General features: G+C 42.1%; 1 protein-coding gene across 1 annotated transcript in view; it reads right to left on the bottom strand.

The window, feature by feature from the left end:
- The window catches only part of LOC103181702 (dynein axonemal heavy chain 6), a 164,941-nt gene extending 151,308 nt beyond the window's left edge, over window positions 1–13,633 (bottom strand). The window contains 6 exon segments of the mRNA XM_042333144.1: window positions 975–1,106; window positions 1,881–2,019; window positions 5,349–5,411; window positions 9,042–9,154; window positions 11,944–12,111; window positions 13,502–13,633. Of these exon segments, the coding sequence (XP_042189078.1) occupies window positions 975–1,106; window positions 1,881–2,019; window positions 5,349–5,411; window positions 9,042–9,154; window positions 11,944–12,111; window positions 13,502–13,633 (747 nt within the window).
- Between the last annotated feature and the right edge of the window lie 7,950 nt (window positions 13,634–21,583).

The following is a 21,583-nucleotide window of genomic DNA, read 5'->3' as shown; positions in this document are numbered from 1 at the left end:
AGGAACTGGGCCTATTTTCACTAGAACAGAGCAGCCTGAGGATTGAGATAGTGATATCGATCTTTAAAGTTACAGTGGGTTTTGATTGAGTCAAAAGGGAGGAATTATTTCCTCCTGGCCTGTGAGTCAGTGACTGGAGGATATCAATTTATACTAATTACCAAAGAAGCAAAGGTGGAGATTAGGTGGGGTTTTTCTTAATATACATAGAGTTATTGGGGTATGGAATGCCCCGCTGACAGTGTTGGTCAATTCAGGATTCATATTACTTTCAACAAAAAGGACTCTTTGGAAATGAGTAATTTCAAAGGGTATGGGGAAAAGACAGGTAAATAGGATTGAATGGATTGCTCTTTCAAAGAATCAGCACCAACATGATGGGTTAAATGGCTTTCATCTGTGCTATCCACTTCTATGGGGACAATCATCCCTACACCCTTTTAAGAATAAATAATGTAGCATGTTTAAAATAGTACATTTAGACTGCCATGGACTATGTAGCATTTAGACTGCCATGGACTATGCTGTGGTATTACATTGTGTCAATATGGGAAGAGAGTTAAAAGAGGGTCTTATTGGTTCCAAGGAAATATGTGGGCCACAATAAAAGGCATTGTAAATGGTTGACAAGCCAATCAAATCATCAATGGGACTGGAGGATGTATGAGGTTGTGGGTTGTTTTGTTATTGTTGTCCAAATCCCATGTCAAGGACTTTGAGCTCACAGTTGAAATTAACACTTCAATGCTGCACTGTTGAAGGTGCCGTCTTTCGGCTGAGACATTAAACTGATAAACTGAGGTCTCATTTACCTATTGAGGTCAATGTTAGATCCAGTGGCACTATTTGAAATAAGATTTTTTTTCCCTAGAGTCCTGGCCAAAAAGCCTCCAGATAAATTGGTCATTCACTTCATGGTTGCTGGTGGGACATCACTGATGTGGCTGGAGACTGACAAACAACTATAAAATTACCTTCCAACAGGATTCCAGGGTGGAGTCAATTATTTTCTGTTTGAGAGAAACAAGTTGCTCCTGAGCAAGTTTGCACTGTTGAGACTGTGTTTCACAAAACTCCTTGATTAAATAGGAGCGAGATGTGTCCATCTGCAATTGAAGAAGATAAATACAAGCCACCAAAATCAGACAAAAGTATTGCTGACGTGTTCCCACAGAGGATCAACTCAATTCTGATATTTTGAGTCCAGTAGTCGGATTTCTGGAATGCCGAACGGGTAGGGTGGTCTTAGCTGTCAGAGAGTTTACAATACAGTAGAATGGCTTTTGGTCCATTTGTCTCTTTGATGGCACTAGCCACCCCAATTGAGCTATATACTCTAATCCCATTCCCCTACACTTTCCCCATTACCAGCTTCACATCCATGGTTGGACCTTCAACCTCTCTGCCCCCACCCTTTGGAATTCCATCTTACAGTCCCTTCACCTCGCCCCCTCCCTTGCTTCCTTAAAAGCCCGTTTTAAGTCTTTCCTCTTTGACCGCACTGTCAGTCACCCCCTAGCCCAACCCTCCTTGCCCTCCATCTCTCCTGATCCCAACCCCAGCCCAGGTGCAAATCCTTGACTGTCCACCGCCTTGGGACAAAGATGTAGACTCCAGAGGATGGTCTGCCCCCACCCTCTGGAACTCCATCTCACAGTCCCTCCGCGTCACCCCCTCCCTTGCCTCCTTCAAGACCCATCTGAAGACCCTCCTCTTCAACCGTGCCTTTGATCTCCCTGCTTCGCCCCCTGCCGTCAACCCTCCACAACCCCGACCCCCAGCTCAGGTCTGAACCTCTGTCTGTCCAGCACCTTGGGACATCCTCCCGACGTGAAAGGCACTATACAAATGTAATTTTGTTATTGTTGTTGTAGTCTTACCTTTAGAAGAGAAATGGCACTGTCTCCTTTTCCTTCACCTCCATTACTAGAACTGGCTGTCTCACACAGTGCACGCACATACAGTAAGGTGCCTTGAAACAGCGTATCAGTGAAAAACAGCTCTTTGAGCAAAATCATCCTGCCAGAAAACAAACAGATTCAATAACAGTACATCAGCAAACCAGGCAAGTCAAGGTAGACAACAAGAAAGTTCCTCTCCATTTATTCCCTAACACCAAGCAAAGGGGTTTCATGAAGATTTAGAAAATGATTCTTAAAAAGTGATGTGCTTGTCGTAAGTCACATGACTGACTAGTGCCTATCCTTCCAGGGTGCGGGGTGGTGGGGGTGGCGTAGGCAGGGTCTCCTTGGAGCTGAGATGGCATTACTCCAGGGCACTGCTGATGACGGGATCAGCCAGCCTGGCTCATCGGCAGGCTTGGATGGGTAAAACAGCCACTGGGAGCAGGTATTCCTCCCCCTCAGCTCTTGTTAACCTGCAAGCCAAACACTAACGGGTGGGTGGGGGTAGGTCCAAGCTGAATAATCAGCAGGAAGCTTGCAGACAGTGCGCTCATGTATGCAATCGAATTAAAGGTGCCCTTCTTAATATAATTAATAACCAATCAAAAGGATTGTTTGCCATGTGGTTTTTGGAGCAGAATTAATTGGGGGTATTGCAAAGTGAATCAGATAAGCAGAACAGTGTGTTGGAATAGTATTAATGGGAACATTATTGAGGGAACAGTGAAAATACAGAGATTTGAATTAGATAACGTCATTAGAGAAGCAAATCTGATAGAAATGTAATGGCTTCCTTCTGAGAATCATTCCGTATTCAATAAATCTTGTTTGTTAATTGCACAATTAAGGACATTTAGAATTTTCACTCTACGTACGTTTACAAAAATGGTTTACTCCCTCACACATCCCCTGCCCATCCCTCCCTCCACACCTTCCAACCTGTCTCCCCCTCCTCTCTCACCACCACTATAAAACGCATGAAGCCCACCACCTGCTCCATCTACCCCATCCCTACCCCCCAGTCCCCAGATGTTCTGTCAGCTTGCCTGTCAGATCTCAGGGGCTGGATGAGCGCAAACTTCCTTCAGCTGAACAATGACAAGACGGAAGCCATACTCTTTGGCTCTCGTCAACATCTAAAATCTCACGGCTCTCACCTCCTCGACCTCCCTCTAAAACTCTCCGAACCCGTATGCAACCTAGGCGTCAGGTTCGACCCCCAATTATCCTTCCTCCCCCACATCCGGTCCCTCAGCAGCACTGCCTTCTACCACCTCCGACGCATCGCCCGTCTCCGCCAATACCTCTCCCCAAAACTCACTGAAACCCTGGTCCATGCCTTTGTCACCTCTCGGCTGGACTACTCCAATGCCCTCCTCGCTGGTCTCCCATCCACTACCATAATAATAATAATAATCCTTGCATTTGATATAGCGCTTTTCACGTCGGGAGGACGTCCCAAAGCGCTTCACAGAACACACTGTAAAGTGAATTGACTGTAAATTTGTGGGCGAACGCGGCAGTCAATTGGGCACAGCAATGTCCCACAAACAGTCGTAGATTGAAAATGACCAATTTTATTATTGTTTTGGGTTTTGGAGGGATTATTATTAGGCGTGTGGAGTAAGGAAACTTGCCCAAGGTTTCGCCCTGCCTGGAATTGAACTCAGGTCTCTCGCTTGCAAAGCAAGTGCTTTAACCACTGAGCTACAAGACTCCATAATTCCAAATCATTTAAAACTCTGCCGTCTGCATTCTCACCCGCACCAAACACCGCTCCCCGATCACTCCAGTCCTTGCCAGACTGCACTGGCTGCCTATCCCAGAGAGGATCGATTTCAAGATCCTCACCCTTGTATTCAAGTCCCTGCTCTTCTCTGCACCCCCCCTACCTCTCTGACCTCCTCTCTCCTCAAAACAGTACCCGTTGCCTTCGTTCCTCCGGGTCTGGCCTCCTCCTCGTCCCGAGTCCTTCGCTCCACCTTCGGCGGCCGTGCCTTCAGCCACTATGCCCCGAGGCTCTGGAACTGCCTTCCTCACTCCCTTCGTCTCACACCCTCCCTTCCCATTTTCAGATCTCTGCTGAAAACCTTTCTTTTCGACCGCACCTTTGGTCACCTTCCTCCCTCTCCCCCTGGCTCGGACCTGCGATCCATTACTGTAAAGCGCTCTGAGACGCCATCCGGCATGGAGGGCGCTACATAAATCCAAGTTGTTGTTGTTGTTATCCCTGCTCATGAACTATCGCCCCATCTCCAACCTCTCTTTCCTTTCCAAGGTCCTTGAAACAGTTGTTTCTTCCCAGCTTCACTCCTTCCTCTCCTGCCACTCCCTTTATGAACCCTTCCAATCGGGTTTCCGTGCTGCCCGCAGCACAGAAACAGCCCTGGTCAAGGTGACAAATACATTCTATCCATCTGTGACCAGGACTCCCTCTGCCTCCTGTTCCTCAAACTCTCTGCTGCCTTTGACACTGTGGATCACTCTATCCTCTTCCACTGCATCTCCTCTCACATCAGCCTTCAAGGTTCTGTCCTTGAATAGTTCAGATCCTTTCTCTCAAACCAGCTCCACTTTGTCTCCACAAACAGTTTCTCCTCCAGCCCCCACACCAAGTCGTGGGGTGTTTTGTGGTGTTCCTCAGCTCTCTATCCTTGGTCCTCTCCTCTTCAACCTTTGCATGCTCCCCCTTGATGACATCATCCACAGACATCGGGTCAACTTTCATATGTACACCGATGACACCCACCTCTATCTCTCTGCCTCCACCCTCGACTTCAGGACCACTGATGTCCTAACAGACATCAAGTACTGGATGAGAGCCAATTTTCTACAGTTGAACGCCAGCAAGACCAAGGCTCTTCTGACTGGATTGCACCAGCGCCGCCGCACCTCAGGCACTGGCAGCATCAGCATCCTCGGTTGCACACTCCACTTCACTAAGCCAGTCACCCTATGGAACTCCATCCCACATTCCCTTCGCCTCGCTCCCTCCCTCGCCTCCTTCAAGATTCACTTCAAGGTACACCCCAAGACCCTCCTCTTCGACCGTACCTTTGACCCCCTTCCTACGCTCCCTGATTCCAACCATCCCCACCGGGTCCTAATCCCTGATGTTCTCCCGACGTGAAAGGCACTTGACAAATATAATTTTGTATTGTATTGTACTGCTCCTCAGTACATTATAAATCCATGTTACAGGTTATCTATCAGGTTACATCTAATGTGAAGGGGCACAACTGCAATAGATCCAACAACATGGTCTTTAGTCTATGGTGTATAGTTTAGTCTATATACTCTTTCAGCACCTTGGGATGTCCTCCCGACGTGAAAGGCGCTATACAAATGTAATCTTGTTGTTGTTGCTGTTGTTGTAAGGTGAATGGAGCAATGTAAATGAATTAAAGGGCCATGAAATCATTGTGAATCACACACTGCTTATACCTGCTGTTTTGGGCCTTCAGATGGTGGACATTTATCTTCCAAGTGGTGAATGCTTTCCAAATTCTAGAGCAAAGTGATATTGTAAACAGGATTAGTACTGTAATTTATATAAAAAAGGGCAATCAATCGCTTATCTATAACTGATTAGTTCAGTGATTTCTGACTTGATTTTGTTTCATCCACCCAACTTAATTAGCTTGTTTTAGTCTGTAGTACTCTTACCTCCGGATCAGACAGAACATTGGGCAGTGAGCATCACATTGGATCTTATAATCATAACCCTTTATTTAATATAAAGCCTTACCATGTTGTCCAGGCTTTTTAAAGTGCTTCACAGGATTTTACTGTGAAGTATTGTAACTGTATATCCTTGCATTTTGATATATATGGCATATAGTATATGGTATATGGCAGCCAATTTTCACATAGCAATATCCTATAAACAGCCAGAGTTTTATGAGCTCACAGTCTAGGCTGAGCGAGTGGTGCATTGACAGAGGTGCCATCCTCAGGGTGAGATGTTAAACTGAGATCATCTCTGCCTGTCCAGATGAACCAGATAAAGATCCTGGTATAGGTCAGCCACAATCTTATAAAATAGCAGAACAGACTCGAGGGGATGAATAGCTTACTCCCGTTTCCATGTTTCTCTATTAGAAAAGAAAATAGATTTTCTCCACACTTCTTGGCCAACAATTCTCCGCATTAATACTTACAGCTCTGAGGAGCCATTTTACCGTGTGTGAAATGGCTGGCACCTGTGCCTTCAAAAACAGTGATTCTGCTTCACAGTCTCACGGTGAAACTGTTCGGACACGTTTGCTGTGAAGCTGGACCAAGAACGTGGAAAGGGAATCCTGACAAAATAGAGGTACTTACTCCCTTCATAGGAGCTTTACTTTCCCTTTAACTGTGATTATTGCCAATGTCCAAATGTATTAAATTAAGCAAATACATTAGTTGACATTATTCAATGTTACTGTAGCAGCTCTGTGGTAAAGTAACTGCTTATGTCTCTAGATGTTTAGGACCTAATCTGTAGTTAAAGGCTGGATAGACTAGGGATGTATTCTCTGGAGCTGAGGATCTTGAACTATGCTTTGATCGAGGTGTTTATAATTATGAAGGGCTGCAACAAAATTGAGTCCTGTAGTGGAGTGGTTACCACGCTCACCTTGCAGGTGAGAGGACCCGGGTTCGATTCCTGGACAGGGCGAAACCTTAGGCAAGTTCTCTTACTCCATACGCCTACGTTTACGTAGCAGTAAATAGGAACCAATTATTAGTCAATTGGTGGATCTGAGGATAATAATCCCTCAAAGGAAAATTTGGTCACTCAATCCATGACTGTTTGTGCGCTGCCGTGTTTCGCACACAAAATACACAGTCAACACACTTGAGAATATATTCTGTGAAGCGCTTTGAGATGTCTCAATGATGTGATAAGGTGCTATATGAAATGCAAGGATTATTATTATTAAAATGAACAGCAAGAAAACTTCTTACGATCCTGCACCAACAAGTTTGAAAATAGCATTGCCAAATCCTCACAAAGAATAAATCAATGATAAAGTAATGACTCATTGAACACACAGTGAAGAGTGCTAAGAGACAACCAATTTAATTGTAGCAAGAAGAAAGAGGACACGCAGTCAGTGTAAAAAGATATTTTACATGATCACAATTGTTAAGCATAATAATAATAATCCTTGCATTTGATACAGCGTGCCTTATCACGTCTTCGAGACGTCTCAAAGCACTTCACAGAATATACTGTAAAGTAAATTGACTATATTTTGTGGGCGAAACACAGCAGCCAATTACACACAGCAGTGTCCCACAAACAGTTCCTGGAAAAGCAATCCATCAATTGACTAGCAATCGGGTTCCTACTTACTACTAGGTGATCATAGGGGTGTAAAGTAAGGAAACTTGCCCAACATTTCACCCTGCCGGGAATCAAACCCAGTTCTCTCATTTGCGAGGCAAGTGCTCTAACCACTGAGCTACAGACTCTACATTTATAGATATTTATTCTACCTGAAAGGAGCTATAAAAACTGTTGTTGTAAACAATCAATATCAGCAGGCTATTCAACTGCACAGACATCACAGCCAAGCTGCATCCAAAGCTTAGCTGATATCTGTAAAGGAGCACATTCTAGCACTGATGAGAGATTGGAATTGGAGCCCCGGCAGATTTTTCCTCTCCCTACTCTGGAGGGTCTTAAAGGCAAGAGTACTGCCGCAACTGCAGCGATTAAGTGCTACCACCTGAGCCAGGTGTTAGCCTCCCACCTCTAAATCTTCATCAATGCAGCCCCGATACCCGACATGGTATTTAAACCCACAACCTTCTGAACAGAAGGCAAGTGATGTCTTTACCCACTAATCTATGAAGGTGAGACAGAAGTTTATTTCTGGATGAAAAGTACCAATTGGAGTTCCATCACCCACTGAAATCCTTTTCAATTTACCTGCACATATTCAAATACTGAGTCTAAATCACAGCATTAAGTCACAGCGACAATGAGATAAAAGAATAAAGATCCAACGCGCCTCAGCTAGAGAACAAAAGATCATTCACTCAAGACCCGGCAGCTACTGTGTTTTCATTACAAGCAGCAGGGAACAAAACCACAAACTTTCCTTGAGTTTAAATCTCTTTTGCAATTAGGAGTTTGGCTACAGAGGCAAGTCTGGCTCGGCAGGAAGCTGCAATGAAAAGCGTCTGGATTTCCTGCCTGCCGGTGCACTTACCTGAACCTATCTCTGAGTCAAATCAGTCCCCGCTGCTTCTATTCCCCCAGAGGAAACATTGGAGCACCATAATGAGACAACCACATTATGTAAGTGTCACAACAACAACTTTGTATGGTACCCTTCACTCGTAGTAGCATCTCGAAGCTCTTAAATCACTGAATGCTGAGTGATGTCGCAATGAGCTAAGAACTGTTTGTGGGACACAATTCTAGATAATAATAATAATCCTCGCATTTGATACAGCACCTTATCGTGTCTTCAAGGCAGCTCAAAGCGCTTCACAGAATATACGGTAAATCTCATTGCGACATCACTCAGCACTCAGTGATTTAAGCGCTCCAAGATGCTAACCCGAGGGAAGGGTACCATACAAAGTTGTTGTTGTGACACTTACATACAATGACGGTGCAGAAATGTGTTCAAATTTCAAATTTAATCTTAATTTCAAACCAGTTTTCTGCAGTGCTTAAAAAGAACCAGCTTCCAAATTAAGACTGGATTTTAAACAGGTCTGGCCGCTATTAAATTTAAAGACAAAAAGCACAACCTAAGACCAAATGAAATTTCAGGGCTCTGAATTCACCTTGTATTTCTTTAATCCTTGGACTTGATATAGCGCTATTTTGTCATCAAAACATTTCAGGGTGCGTCACAGGATTTAATGTAAAGTGCAGTGACCGTATTTGTGGGTTAATGCAGCAACCAGTTTGTGTACAGCAACGTCCCATGAAGTGAGCAATTTTATCTGGGGGATTGTTGGCCAGGACACCAGATAGAAATTTCCTTCTCTTTTCAAACAGTGCCAGATTCGAAGAATGCCTGAGATCCTGTCTGTACATGGGGACATTAAACAGATTTTTAATGTCCCCATGGACAGACAGGATCTCAGGTTAATGCATCATTAAAATACAACAGTATCTTCTGATCCTACCTGAATTGCACAAAAACGGGCAGATTATATATCAATCTGAAGTAGCATCTTTCTCGTATCCATTCTGTTGCAGGAATGCTGTCTATTTCTTCTTTGTCTGGAAAAAAAGTCACCTGAAAGGGGAAACAAGGCATCTGTTTAATTAGCAATGAAACAAAGCTTCACCTGATCATATTGTGATCTCAGTGCATCTGCAAATATCCAGTCCCAGATTCAGGTTAAGTCTGAAAAAGCAGAGGCATTTCTTAAGTTGAAGAACAGGATTCGAAGTCTTGCAACTTAACATCAACAGCAGCATGCACTTAAATAGTACCTTTTACATAGGATAACATATAGCTGTTTCTACCGTATAGGTAACTCTTTCAAAGAGCTGGCACAGGTACAATGGGTCAAATGGCCTCCTTCTGTGTTGTAAGATTCTATAATTCTATGATAAAATCTCAAGGTGCTTTACAGGCACAGTGTGGATCACTGAGCAAGCTAACCTGAATGTATGATACCATTGCAAAGGTGGTGGGATAATTAGATCCCTAGAACCTTACAGCACAGAAGGCAATTCCACTCATTGTGTTGGCACTTTTAAAAGCAACCACAACAAAATCTAGAGTTAATCCACTTTACAATATGTTCTGTGAAGCACTTTGAGTTGTCCTCCTGACACGCAAGGTGTGACACTATATTAAATGTAAGGATTATTATAAAATATCTATTTGATCCTGGCCCTCGTTTCTATTTTCCAATGTTTATGGCCAAGCACTCCTGTAGCTTAGTGGTGAAAGCACTCGCTTCGCAAGCGAGAGGACCTGGGTTTGATTCGTGGCAGGGCGAAATGTTGAACAAGTTTCCTCACTCCACACGCCCCTGTTTACCCAGCAGTAAGTGGGAACCCAATTGTTATGTGATTGGCGGATCGCTTTTCCCAGGGTAATAATCTTCAAAAAAAATAATTAAGTCACTCAAACCATGACTGTTTGTGCGACACTGCTTTGCGCAATTGGCTGCCACAGTTCGCCCTCAAAATATACAGTCAATTCACTTTACAGTATATTCTGTGAAGTGCCTTGAGATGTCTCAAAGACGTGATAAGGTACTATATCAAATGCAAGGTGTATTACAAGGATTATGTTCCATATCCAACTAGTCTCTGTGGGTAAAACAACCCCAAACCTTTCCCTTTGTTTGTTTTAAACAAAAAGCACCTAATAGATTAGAAGATCTCAATCAAAGCTCTTCTCGGACTTCTAGCTCTAGTGAAAACAGCCCAGTTTCTCTACTCTTTCTTCATAAGGTATGTGTAACAAAGAAAAGGCATGTTAATAAGAGTTGAGACAGTCTTGAATAGTCAACACTAAACTACTGCTTCATGAAGCTAGTCAATTAAAGAGGCAGCCTATATGAAGAGACAGCAGACCTACACAATACTTGAAAGGTATCAAAATTAAAATGTAGATAGATTCTCCATTAATATCCTTCAGAACTCGACAACAGAACTCATTATCGCAGCAACAGCAAACAGGGCAGGGCTCAATCTCGTGGTTTGGAGCCTCGGGGAATTTTAAAGTAAATTCTCAGCCAGTTTGCCCATCAGATTAATATGACAGCTGTCTGGAGTTAGAGATAAAAAGGGAAAGTGCCCAATGCTGGAAATCTGAACTAAAAGCAGAAAGTGCTTTAAACGGGCAGCAAGTCAATCAGCATCTGAAAGAGAAAGATAGTTTGACATTTCAGGCACAGTCTGCTCTGGAGAGTTGCCACCAAGTTGGAGTCTAACTAGTACAGCTGTTGTTTTCTTGGGGCTTTGAACCAGCAATACACAGACATTCGTTTAAGCTTTATATTAATATTGGGTCTAATTATGCGGTATTTCCTAACAGATTTCTTACTAGGAAATGTGTAATGATCAAAATACTAAACCATCAAATGAATGTTCAACACATATGATGTTTTAGAAATTCTATAGTTATTTCTAATTGATAAATCTCCTTCCCTCCCTGCCCTCCACCCTCCCCGATCCCAACCCCCAGCTCGAGTCCAAAACACTGACTTTCCAGCGCCTTGGGACGTGAAAGGCACTATACAAATGTAATTTTGTTGTTGTTGTTAAGATCATCACCAAAAAACAAAAAGAGATGACAATAATTATTTTAACTGAGGATATGGATTGCCCTAACATAATCACTGGTTAAAGCACTGGTTAAACCCCATAACAGTTTTTTTTAAGATAAATGAAAAACATATGAAAAAGAAATAATGTATACAACACTCTCTGGTACTGCACTGGCACATCAGCCTAGATAGTGAGTTGGAGGTCCTAACATAGGTCTGAAACCCACAATTTTCTCATCCGAAAGCAACGGTGTGAGCGACCAAGCCAAACTTTTTAATGATTGACAAGCTATTGGGAGTGAAATTCTAATGGGTGTGGTGCAAAGGGCACTGCAATGGGACTAAATATATTGCTCTTTCAAAGAGCAGCCAATAGGGCCAATGGTTTGATCCTGTGCTATAAAATTCTAGGATTCTAAAAAATGCAAATTAGACTTAATTGTTTCTTATTGTGTGTGTTTTCAGCCACTGGGCCCTGAACCTCTGGAATCCCCTGCCTCATCCCTCCGCCTTGCCTCTTCTTTGCCTGTCTTAAGATCACAAGGGAAGACCTTCCTCTTCGAATGTGCCTACGATCACCGCCTCCCTCTACCGGCTCAGCGCCAAACTCCACCATTGTTAACTGCTCCGAGACTACCCTGCATGAAGGACGCTATATAAATGAAAGTTGTTGTTTCAAATATTCCACTTTTGTGTAACAATTGTTAACCAACAGTCTGTTGAATTATTAGACAAAGATAAGCAAAGTATGATATCTGACCAATACATAGGACAACAGTAAAGATTAATTAGTTACCTTGGAGACATAGGAAGCACTGATTGTCCAATACTCTTGACAATTTGTGGCTGTGGTGAGAGGAACCACCTGTAGGTCATATGGATTGTAACGAGCTTTTGGGTTACTTCTCGATTTTAAGAGGCAGTAGTAAAATACTCCTGGGTCTTCTTTTGGAATTAGAATTGTCTAGAGTGAAATATAGAAGGACGTTAATGGAACATGCTATACAAAACACCTCTCCAGGACAGAGTACAGAACTGTACAGCAATCTAAAGAATTAACATATAATTGGCACTTTGAGATGTCTCGAAGACGTGGGGATAAGGCACGATATCAAATGTAAGAATTATTATTATCCGACTATGCTCATTCCCTGGACGGTACTGCTAGTCCATTCCTTATGTTTTTTCGAACCAAGCAGCAGTGAGCACTGTAAATGAGATAACCAAGGGTGGCAATCACTGAATCAATCGGCAGCATTAAGAGATCACAAGTCTTGTTGCTGTTAATGTAACACACACCAGACACCATCTGTGTTACTGTTGGGGGATTAGAAGTGGATAACCTACCTAAATCACTGATGGAAAATAGAGCAAGTGGAAGACAGGAAATAAGTGGAGAAATGTAAAGTACTTCAAATGGGGGCAAAAAATCCTGGAAGGGACTATTATTTGAACGGAAGGAAAATAATATGTATGGAAACTGAAAAGGACCTGGGGGTCCTGATTGATAATACATTGAAGCTCTCCCAACAATGCTCTGTGGCAGTGAGAAAAGCAAACCAGATTTTGGGATGTATCAAAAGATCAACAGCAAGCCAAAAGAGTGAGGTAATCCTGCCACTGTATTGTACATTGTACAATGTACACTGTACATTGGTGAGACCATACTTAGAGTATTGTGTACAGTTCTGGTCGCCACAGTACAAAAAGGATATTGGGGGAATCAAGAAGATAACAGAGGAGAGCAACTAAAATTCAATGGAAGAATTGGATTATGAGGAGCGATTAAGTAAATTGGGCATGTTCACCCTGGAAACATTATTTCTCACATTGCATGCACCGGATATTCAGAAAGCAGATTCTCCTGGCCTCGTGCTTGACCCCCATGCCCTTATGTTCGTCCCTCAGTCACTACGCCCCAAAACTCTGGAACACTCTCCCTCAATCTTTCTTCCTTGTCCCCTCCTTCCCCATCTTAAGGTTGCGCCTGAAGATCTTCCTCTTCGACCGTGCTTATGGTCACCTTGCCCCTCCCTCCTAGCTCAGAATTGTGGTCTGCCACTGTTAAGCGCTCTGGGATGCTACCCTGCTTGAGGGGCGCTATAAGTTGTTGGAAATCAATCTCAATCACTTTGTCTGGGATACTTCTGTTATCTGTAACTATGGGCTCCTGCTCTTGCCTTTTACAACTGATAAATCACCCTCTCGAGGAGCCCCAAGAACAAATGTTATTTGAGAATAGGATTCAAGTCTCTATCAGAGTCTGAGTTTTGTGGCTATTGGTCAGCAGCATATTATATGGAAAGGATTGTTACTGTAATGCGTATTCAAAGACAGCACTTCAAGTTTCGTACCTCAGGCAGGTATTTCTTAAAAGTGCTAACTCCAGTCAACGGTATCTTTCTCTTACATTCGTGCATGGTTGTGGTCCAGCCCAATGCAGCACGGAGCATCAGGATGTTGTTCAGACCATCGTCATCCTTCATATCTAATAGAGACAGCACAGCATTAGCTCTTGTGTCAGACAGTCATAAATGTATTTGAAACAAATGAGTTCTGCAATGAAAACAGTAAGGAATAGGTTTCAACACAGCCATTTTAAATAGGGCTCTTCCTTTAAGGAATCGAATGAGGTCTTCTTCCAACATTCTCAAAAAAAGAAAAGTCTCTCAGTCCAAGACCATTTGTGGGCCACTGCAATTGGTGCTGCTTTTCACCCACAAAATACACAGTGTATTCACTTTATATATCCTGTGAAGCGCTTTGAAGTGTCTCAACAACTTGATACGGCATTATATCAAATGCAGAATTATTATTATAATACCGACCAGTGGGGACTCAGCTCCAAAGGAGGCCATTCATCCCATTGTGGTACCTCTATTATCACCTTTTATAATTAGTTCCACTTGTCAGTTCCTTCCCTGTATATCTTAACAGTTTTACTGTTCAAGTGCTTATCGGTTCTATTTTGAACGATTCTATTAAACCCAGCCTTAATAGCTTCAATGGTAATGCATTCCAAACCATAATAACTGAGTGAAAAATATCATTCCTCCCTCTCTCCTGATTCTTTTACAAACACCAAGTCTGTGCCCCTTGACACCAATTTCACAACTAAAGGAAATATTTTTTTCCTTTTCAGGCTTCTTGTGCCCCTGCAGAATCTTAAAGACATCTATAGACCACATTCCCTCTTCCCAACAAAGAGTATATCTGAAGGGGAAAACTAATTGATGGTACTTTTTTAACCTGTCTAAAAGTAATTTACAATTCTCTTTGAAAATCGAGAGCAAAGACAAAACCTTTTAAGCAAGCAATTTTTAATAAAAATTCTTACATTTTGGTATAGGGCCTTTCATTAAAAAAAAGAGGCTGTCCCAAATTGCTTCACAGGATGTACAGTGTTTTGTGGTGAACATAGCAGCCAATTTGCACATAGAACTGTTTCACAAATAGCAATGGAGTGAATGACTAATTTTACCAGGGGAATTATTGGCTAGTTACCAGGGAAAGTTTCCTTCGCTTTTCGAATGGCACCACAGGATCTTCAATGTCAGGACCTTGGTTTAACATCTCATAGACAGGACCTCCAACAATACAGCACATCCCTAGCACTGTATTGGAGTGTCAACTTGGACTACAGGAGTTCCAAGTCCTGACATGGGGTTTGAACTCAAACTTCTGACTCCGAGGTAAGAATACTAGCCAGGCTGACACATATTAGACACATATCAAAGGGTCTGTAGTTTTATGGCATTAGACATCCCAATACAAAACACATTATAAACTCATAGAGTGATATTGAAACATTGAAGGTTGAAACTGCGGAAGACAAACATTGAAAGCATTAATATCGTGTAGTGTGTGTGTGTTAGTTCAGTTGTGCCCAGATATTCTAGGGAGGCATACAACCGCCCTGGAACCATCTAGCAAGTGGGAAAGTGCTGCAACCTGGCATGCAAGGGATCCTCTGACAGGATAAGATAGGGATCTCAACAAGGCAGCGGCACTGAGAGACCATGCAAGGAGGAGAAGCTTCCATAGCTCTGAGTAAAACATCTATCCTAGCAAACAACATTTTATGAGCTTCAGGCATTTTATTTGAATATTTTATTATTATTTTATGAGTTGTTAGCTGTTCCGGTGTCAGCGCCTTGGAACGTCCTCCTGACGTGAAAGGCACTATACAAATGTAATCTTGTTGTTGTTCCATTCAGAATTCACACTTTCTGGCTACATCTCCTTTTTATGTGTGTTAAGTCACCAAAACCCTATCAACTCTGTCAACGTCCTGTTCCAAACAGGAGGCGAACCTGCTCATTTTAAGTACCATTTTTCATAGCAGCCAGATGCTCTGTTAGTTGGGTATTGTTGCTTTGGCACTAAAAGATGCCACAGGAGTAGCTGAGGGGTAGGTCGCAATTCCAAACACCAGGTATCAAGCATGGAAATCGCAGTTTGGTTTGGATACTGTTAAGCATGGTTATGGGTTTCCACATGTGTCAGACAAAATGAAAAGGTCACAGCAGTGGAAAAATGTGGGACGTGACTCTTTTTGAATGCAATGATTTTGTTGCAGAAGATGATCTGATAAGAGGTAGACATCTGTACACATAAATTACTTCTGACTGAATGAAAAAATTGTGCCTTAAAGAAGAAATAGCAGAAAAGAAAAAATGCTTAAGTTAAAGGAATATGTTTCCCATTATACCTGCTATCCTTCTGCAGCAGCCTGAGACATGCTTGTGCCAAAACTTGACAGACGTAAATCAACAATGGTCTTAAATCAATCTCAAACAATGGAATTCACAGAGTAAAGTATCGCTGATCCTTACTTCACCCATTAAGGAGGGCCAATTAATTTTTTATGGTGTTAACTTGAAATATTTAATGTCAAAATTAAAGCCCTACAGAATTTTTCTTAGACGTATTCAGAGGAGATTTGCATTATTTTACTGTCCAAGTTCTGTCAATAACTTTACAAATGTTTGGATGGAATTTGTCCCTGGGATGGCTTGGCACATCTTGAAATATATATTGTTTTAAGTTTACTTTCTTTATCTCATGAATCATCTTATATCCCTCTGTAACATCCTCTCTAAAACATACTGTTTTAATGCTGAAGAGTGCTTCATTGCTCTCCTCTGCACTGCCTCTAGAGCCTAGACCAGTGTCCAAACAATTCTCCTTCATGATTCCAAGCTCCTAGGGCCATGCATCGGAAGGGTTTCCTTCAACCCATTTGTAAAGACCAGGATCAATCAGTGCGGTTGACTTATAGTAAAAAGGGGAAGTGGCTTCAGACAAGAAGAGTTCCGGCCTACACTGATCTATTCCTGAGCAGCCTAAAGGTAGATTTGGCTTCACATAGGTATGACTATTTACCAAAGTAAATGTGGAATCCTGTAGCTTAGTGGTTAGAGCACTCGCCTTGCAAGCGAGACGCCTGGGTTCAATTCCAGGCAGGGCGAAACCTTGCTCCGCATGCCTAATAATAATCCCTCCAAAATAAAACAATAATAAGTTGGTCATTTTCAATCCACGATTGTTTGTTGGACACACTTGTGCACAATTGGCTGCTGCGTTTCGCCCACAAACATACGGTCAATTCACTTTACAGTATATTCTGTGAAGCGCTTTGAGACGTCTAGAAGAAGTGAAAAGCGCTATATCAAATGCAAGGATTATTATTATTATAAAGTCCCTCATATCTGGATCAAGCAGTTGCTGCTGACTAAGCAATAGACTTAAAATATCAAGGTGACTGACACGTCACAAATTGTACTGTTAAGGTCCTCTCACCTCATTGAAGGCAAGGCTGTCCATTGAATAGCTGATGAGGAAAACCTAAGGCTTGGAACGACAGCTGCCGGAAGGCATTACTTGGCTTGTGAACAGATGCTTATAAGACTTTAAATCCATTCTGATTGGTATGCAGAGAGGTAAGCAGCTGCTGCTCAAGCTCCGCACCTCCAAATGGTGGAACCATTGCATTGCTCCCTGGTTATCGCAGGAGGCTAGGGAGGAGGTGGTATTGCTCTCATGTATTTCGTGCATGTCTGAATTGAGTCGACCCTCTGTGGTGGTTCCTGAGCCAGGCAGGTCCACAGTACTCCAGGGCCCTGTTGATGACAGACCAGCCAGCCTGGGTCATTTGTCGAACTTGGAGGGGCAGAATGATCAGTGGGGGCAATGATTATTCCTATTCAGCTCCTATTAACTCTGCAAGCCAAAGCTCCAATGGATAGGATGATCTTAGCTGGAGCAGCAGGAAGCTTGCCAGATAATGCTTTAGATTGACATGCTATGTGGTTTTGCTTGCAGGCAAGTATGCAGTTTTAGCTGGTTAGACTCCAGCAGTACCCCAATGCACACTCTGGAATCCCCATGACTTGACTCTTGCCAATGTGTGCCTAATACTCTCTGGAATTAGGTAAGGAGGGTGAGTTCCTCTGGGAAAAGATTGCACATTCCATTCTAAATACAAGAATTTCCATTGTAGGTGTAACCTATCAAAAGCGTTCAACAGCTTGAGCATGACTTCTGGGATACTGAAACTAACTGATTTGGCAATACAGCTCAAGATTCCATCTGCCTTTTATTGCTGCCTCACACAGTTTAGACATGGTGAGCAACTTACATTAGTAATACAGGACATTCTTGTTATAATGCTGTCGTCTAGATCCAATGTCTCAGGCCCTATGTTGGAATGAAACACAGAAAAATGACTGACTATAAGGGCGTGCCCTATAAGGAGGTTGTCTTATAATAATCCTTGCATTTGACATAGCATCATAACAGCAAAACATTTCAAAAGTGCTTCACAGAGGATCGTTAGCATGTGTAGTGAGCATGTATTTGTAGGCAAAATTAGAGTCACGTTACTGAAATGACTCATCTCCCCTCACAGTAGTCAGTGTTGAAACAGTTAAAAATACAGAGGCAGATAGATGTGTGGGCAACAAATCACCAGGAAAAAGAAGACTTTCTCGCTTGACCTTTAAGAGTGGAAGATTATTTGAATAACTTATTCTAAATTAGGTAAATTGCAAGAAAATGCAATTGACAAAATGGCTGTGGTATTTGTACAGGAACGAGAACTGACCTTTTCAATGCAGACAAGGTTTCTAATTAGTTCATACAGAAAAGAGAAGGAATTCAGCACTTACAACATAAGTACAATGTAACACATCTTTTCCTCTTTCCTCTCAGGATTGTGTTGTTCCACTTACTAGCAACATTTCTTGTTTCTTTCAATAATTTTTTTTCTCACCTTTCCTCTCTCCATTTCCCCCAAGTACCAAGAACAAATACCTAAATAAGGGTGGCTGAGCACTGCCAATTATAGCGTCAACCTGTCTTAGTTGATAGCACTTTAGCTGGTAGCACTTTCACCTCTGACTCAGAAGAATGTAGGTTCAAGCTCCATGTTGGAAAATTGAACTCAATTTGCTGCATGAAACTTAGGTGCTGCGTTCATCCTACAAAATGCACGGTCAATACACTTTACAGTAAATCCTGTGAAGCGCTTTGAGATTTCCCCCTAATGCGAAAGGCACTACATTAAATAATAATATTTACAGTTGATATAGCGCTTTATCACTTTATATACTGTAAGGTGAATTGACTGTATATTCTGTGAGCTAAACGCGGCAGCCAATTGCACACAGCAGTGTCCCACAAACAGTCGTGGATTGAGTGACCAGATTTTTCTTTCAGGGATTATCACCCCCGGAAAGCGATCCGCCAATCGACAAACAATCAGGTTTGTAATTTTTATAATTCACAGAAGAGTAGTTCTGGTTGCCTAACCTTTGCATTTCTCTTCACTCAAAACGGGTGTGTGACACATGCGGAAATCCATCACTATGCTTAAGAGTATCCAAATCAGACTGAGGTTCCCATATGTATGCCGCCTACACATGCAAATTTCCCCGTGTTTGAAACGAAATGAGTAGTCTCTCCCTGGAGGGTCGCATCCTGCTTACCTAACTCCGGAATGTATTAGGCTCAGGTTAGCAAGAGCCAAGGCTTGGGAACCCCAGAGTGTGCGTTGGGGTACTGTGGAGTCTAACCAGCTAAAACTGCTTAACTTGGTAAAATAATGTACATAATAATAATCCTTGCATTTGATATAGCGCTTTTGACATCTTCTCGACGTCTCAAAGCGCTTCACAGAATAGACTGTAAAGTGAATTGACCGTATATTTGTAGGTGAAACGCAGCAGCCAATTGCGCACAGCAGTGTCCTACAAACAGTCGTGGATTGAAAGTGACCAATTTATTATTGTTTTTGTTTTTGGAGGGATTATTATTAGGCATGTAGAGTAAGGAAACTTGCCCAAGGTCTCGCCCTGCCTGGAATTGAACCCAGGTGTCTCGCTTGCAAGGCAAGTGCTCTAACCACTGAGCTACAGGTCATAACGTCATAAGACATAACGTCTTTCGTAAAGGATGAATATCTCCAAGTGCTTTTTGAAGATGGGTATCACCGAACTGAGAGGAAAAGAGGAGGATTTTGAAGGTGTTGACTGAAGCCACGATCAAAGATTTGTTTTTAAGAGAATTTTAAAGGGAAGGCAAAATAAGTTTCAGTGTTTGGGCGTGGAGGGGGTGGGTGGTGGGGAGGAAGAGAATACAGGCGTTTGCTCTGAACTACGGTTAAGACCAGGCACTCTCTATGAATGTGGTACATTGTTTTTTTTAAAAAATCAAAAATAACTGCGGCTCTAAAATTCCACTTTTTCCCACAACCCGCATTGTATTCTCAATGACAGCCTTCCTCCTTCTACTGGGTTGAAGGGTGGGATAGTACCATGGGTTAAAGATCCCATGGCACCATTCTAAAAAAGAAGGGAGTTTCTCCCGGTGTCCTGGCCAACAGTCCCCCCAAATAAAAAAAATTGGTCACTCGCTCAATAGATATTTGTGGGACATTGCTGTGCCCTGTTTCGCCCACAAAATACAGAGTGAAACCACTATACAATATATCCTGTAAAATGCTTTGAGATGTCTCAATGATGTGATAAGGCACCACATCAAATGAAAGTTATTATTATTATTATTACCCTCTTCCCATTATTTTCAAGTAATTTCTTAAATGAGTTTGTGGCTTCAAACACCCTTCCTAGTAAAACGTTCTAGTTACTAAGTCCCATCTATGTCACAAAATACTTCCTGGTATCTTTCCTAGACTTGCCTTTCATATTTCATATATCCTGAACCTGTGCTCTCTTATCCTGCATGGGCATATCTAAAAGAATCGTTCTTTGTTTACTTCCAATATCAATTTAAATAGTTCCCCTTTAAGATGTTGTTTTTTCACTCTAACACTGGGAATCAGACAGTTTCCTCCACTCTGCAATACCTTCAGGGATTGTGAGGTCAAGCCCCTTATGTCGCACAAACTAGATCTGTATACAGTAATCCAGGTAATAATAATCCTTGCATTTGATATAGTGCCTTATCACATTGTTGAGACATCTCAAAGTGCTTCATAGAATATACTGTAAAGTGGATTCACTCTGTATTTTGTGGGTAAAACAAGGTGGTCAGTTGCGTACAGTAATGTCTCACAAAAGCTATGGAGTAAGTGACCAATTTTATTTAGGTACAGTCTAAATAGAGTACTGTGCAGTTTGAGTATAACTTCTGGGAATCCGAATTCAACTCAGCTGAGCCGTCTATAAATAGACTGGACAAGTCAAAACGTTGGGCAAGTTTACTTACTCCACACGTCTTTGGAGTAAGCAGTAAGTAGGAACCTGGTTGTTAGTCGATCAGCGGATCACTTTCCCGGGGTAATAATTTCTTTGAAAGAAAAATGAATTAAAAAAATAATAATTTGGTCGCTCAATCCACGACTATTTGTTGGACACTGCTGTGTGCAATTGGCTGCCACTTTTCGCCCACAAACTACGCAGTCAATACATTTTACAGTATATTTTGTGAAACGCTTTGAGAAGTCTCAACGACGTAATAGGGCGCTATACCAAATGCAAGGATTATTGCAAGGATTATTATTATTATAAAGCAGACGTGCCAAGTCTCGCTCATTTCCATTAACGTCCACTGCAATTTTCTAAACTAAAAACCAACACCGATTTTGAGGCTCACATGAAAAATGTCACCGCTCCATTCATTTCACGCCCGTCACATCATTTGTCAGAAAATTTCATTTTCCATTTGCCTGACCTTCGCAGCACTGTCAAATATGTGGGTGTCAGTTCTTCAGCAACTGTGAATAATGCATGTTTTATATTGAAGCAGATTAAAGGGGAATAAAAATGTTAATATGATCACCTTGCTCCTAAAACCCTCATGAATTTAGGCTTAAGAATGTTTGCTTAAAATTTAAAATCATGCATTTGGGTAAGCAGTTTTGAATTCAATGTTAATTTAGGATCCATTTCCCTCAGGGGTCAAATATGAACTGC

The sequence above is a fragment of the Callorhinchus milii genome, unplaced genomic scaffold (assembly GCF_018977255.1).
Source record: "Callorhinchus milii isolate IMCB2004 unplaced genomic scaffold, IMCB_Cmil_1.0 Scaffold3, whole genome shotgun sequence".
In the NCBI taxonomy this organism is placed as follows: domain Eukaryota; kingdom Metazoa; phylum Chordata; class Chondrichthyes; order Chimaeriformes; family Callorhinchidae; genus Callorhinchus; species Callorhinchus milii.
Note: the sequence above shows the minus strand (reverse complement) of the source record. Positions and strands in the feature narration are given on the sequence as shown.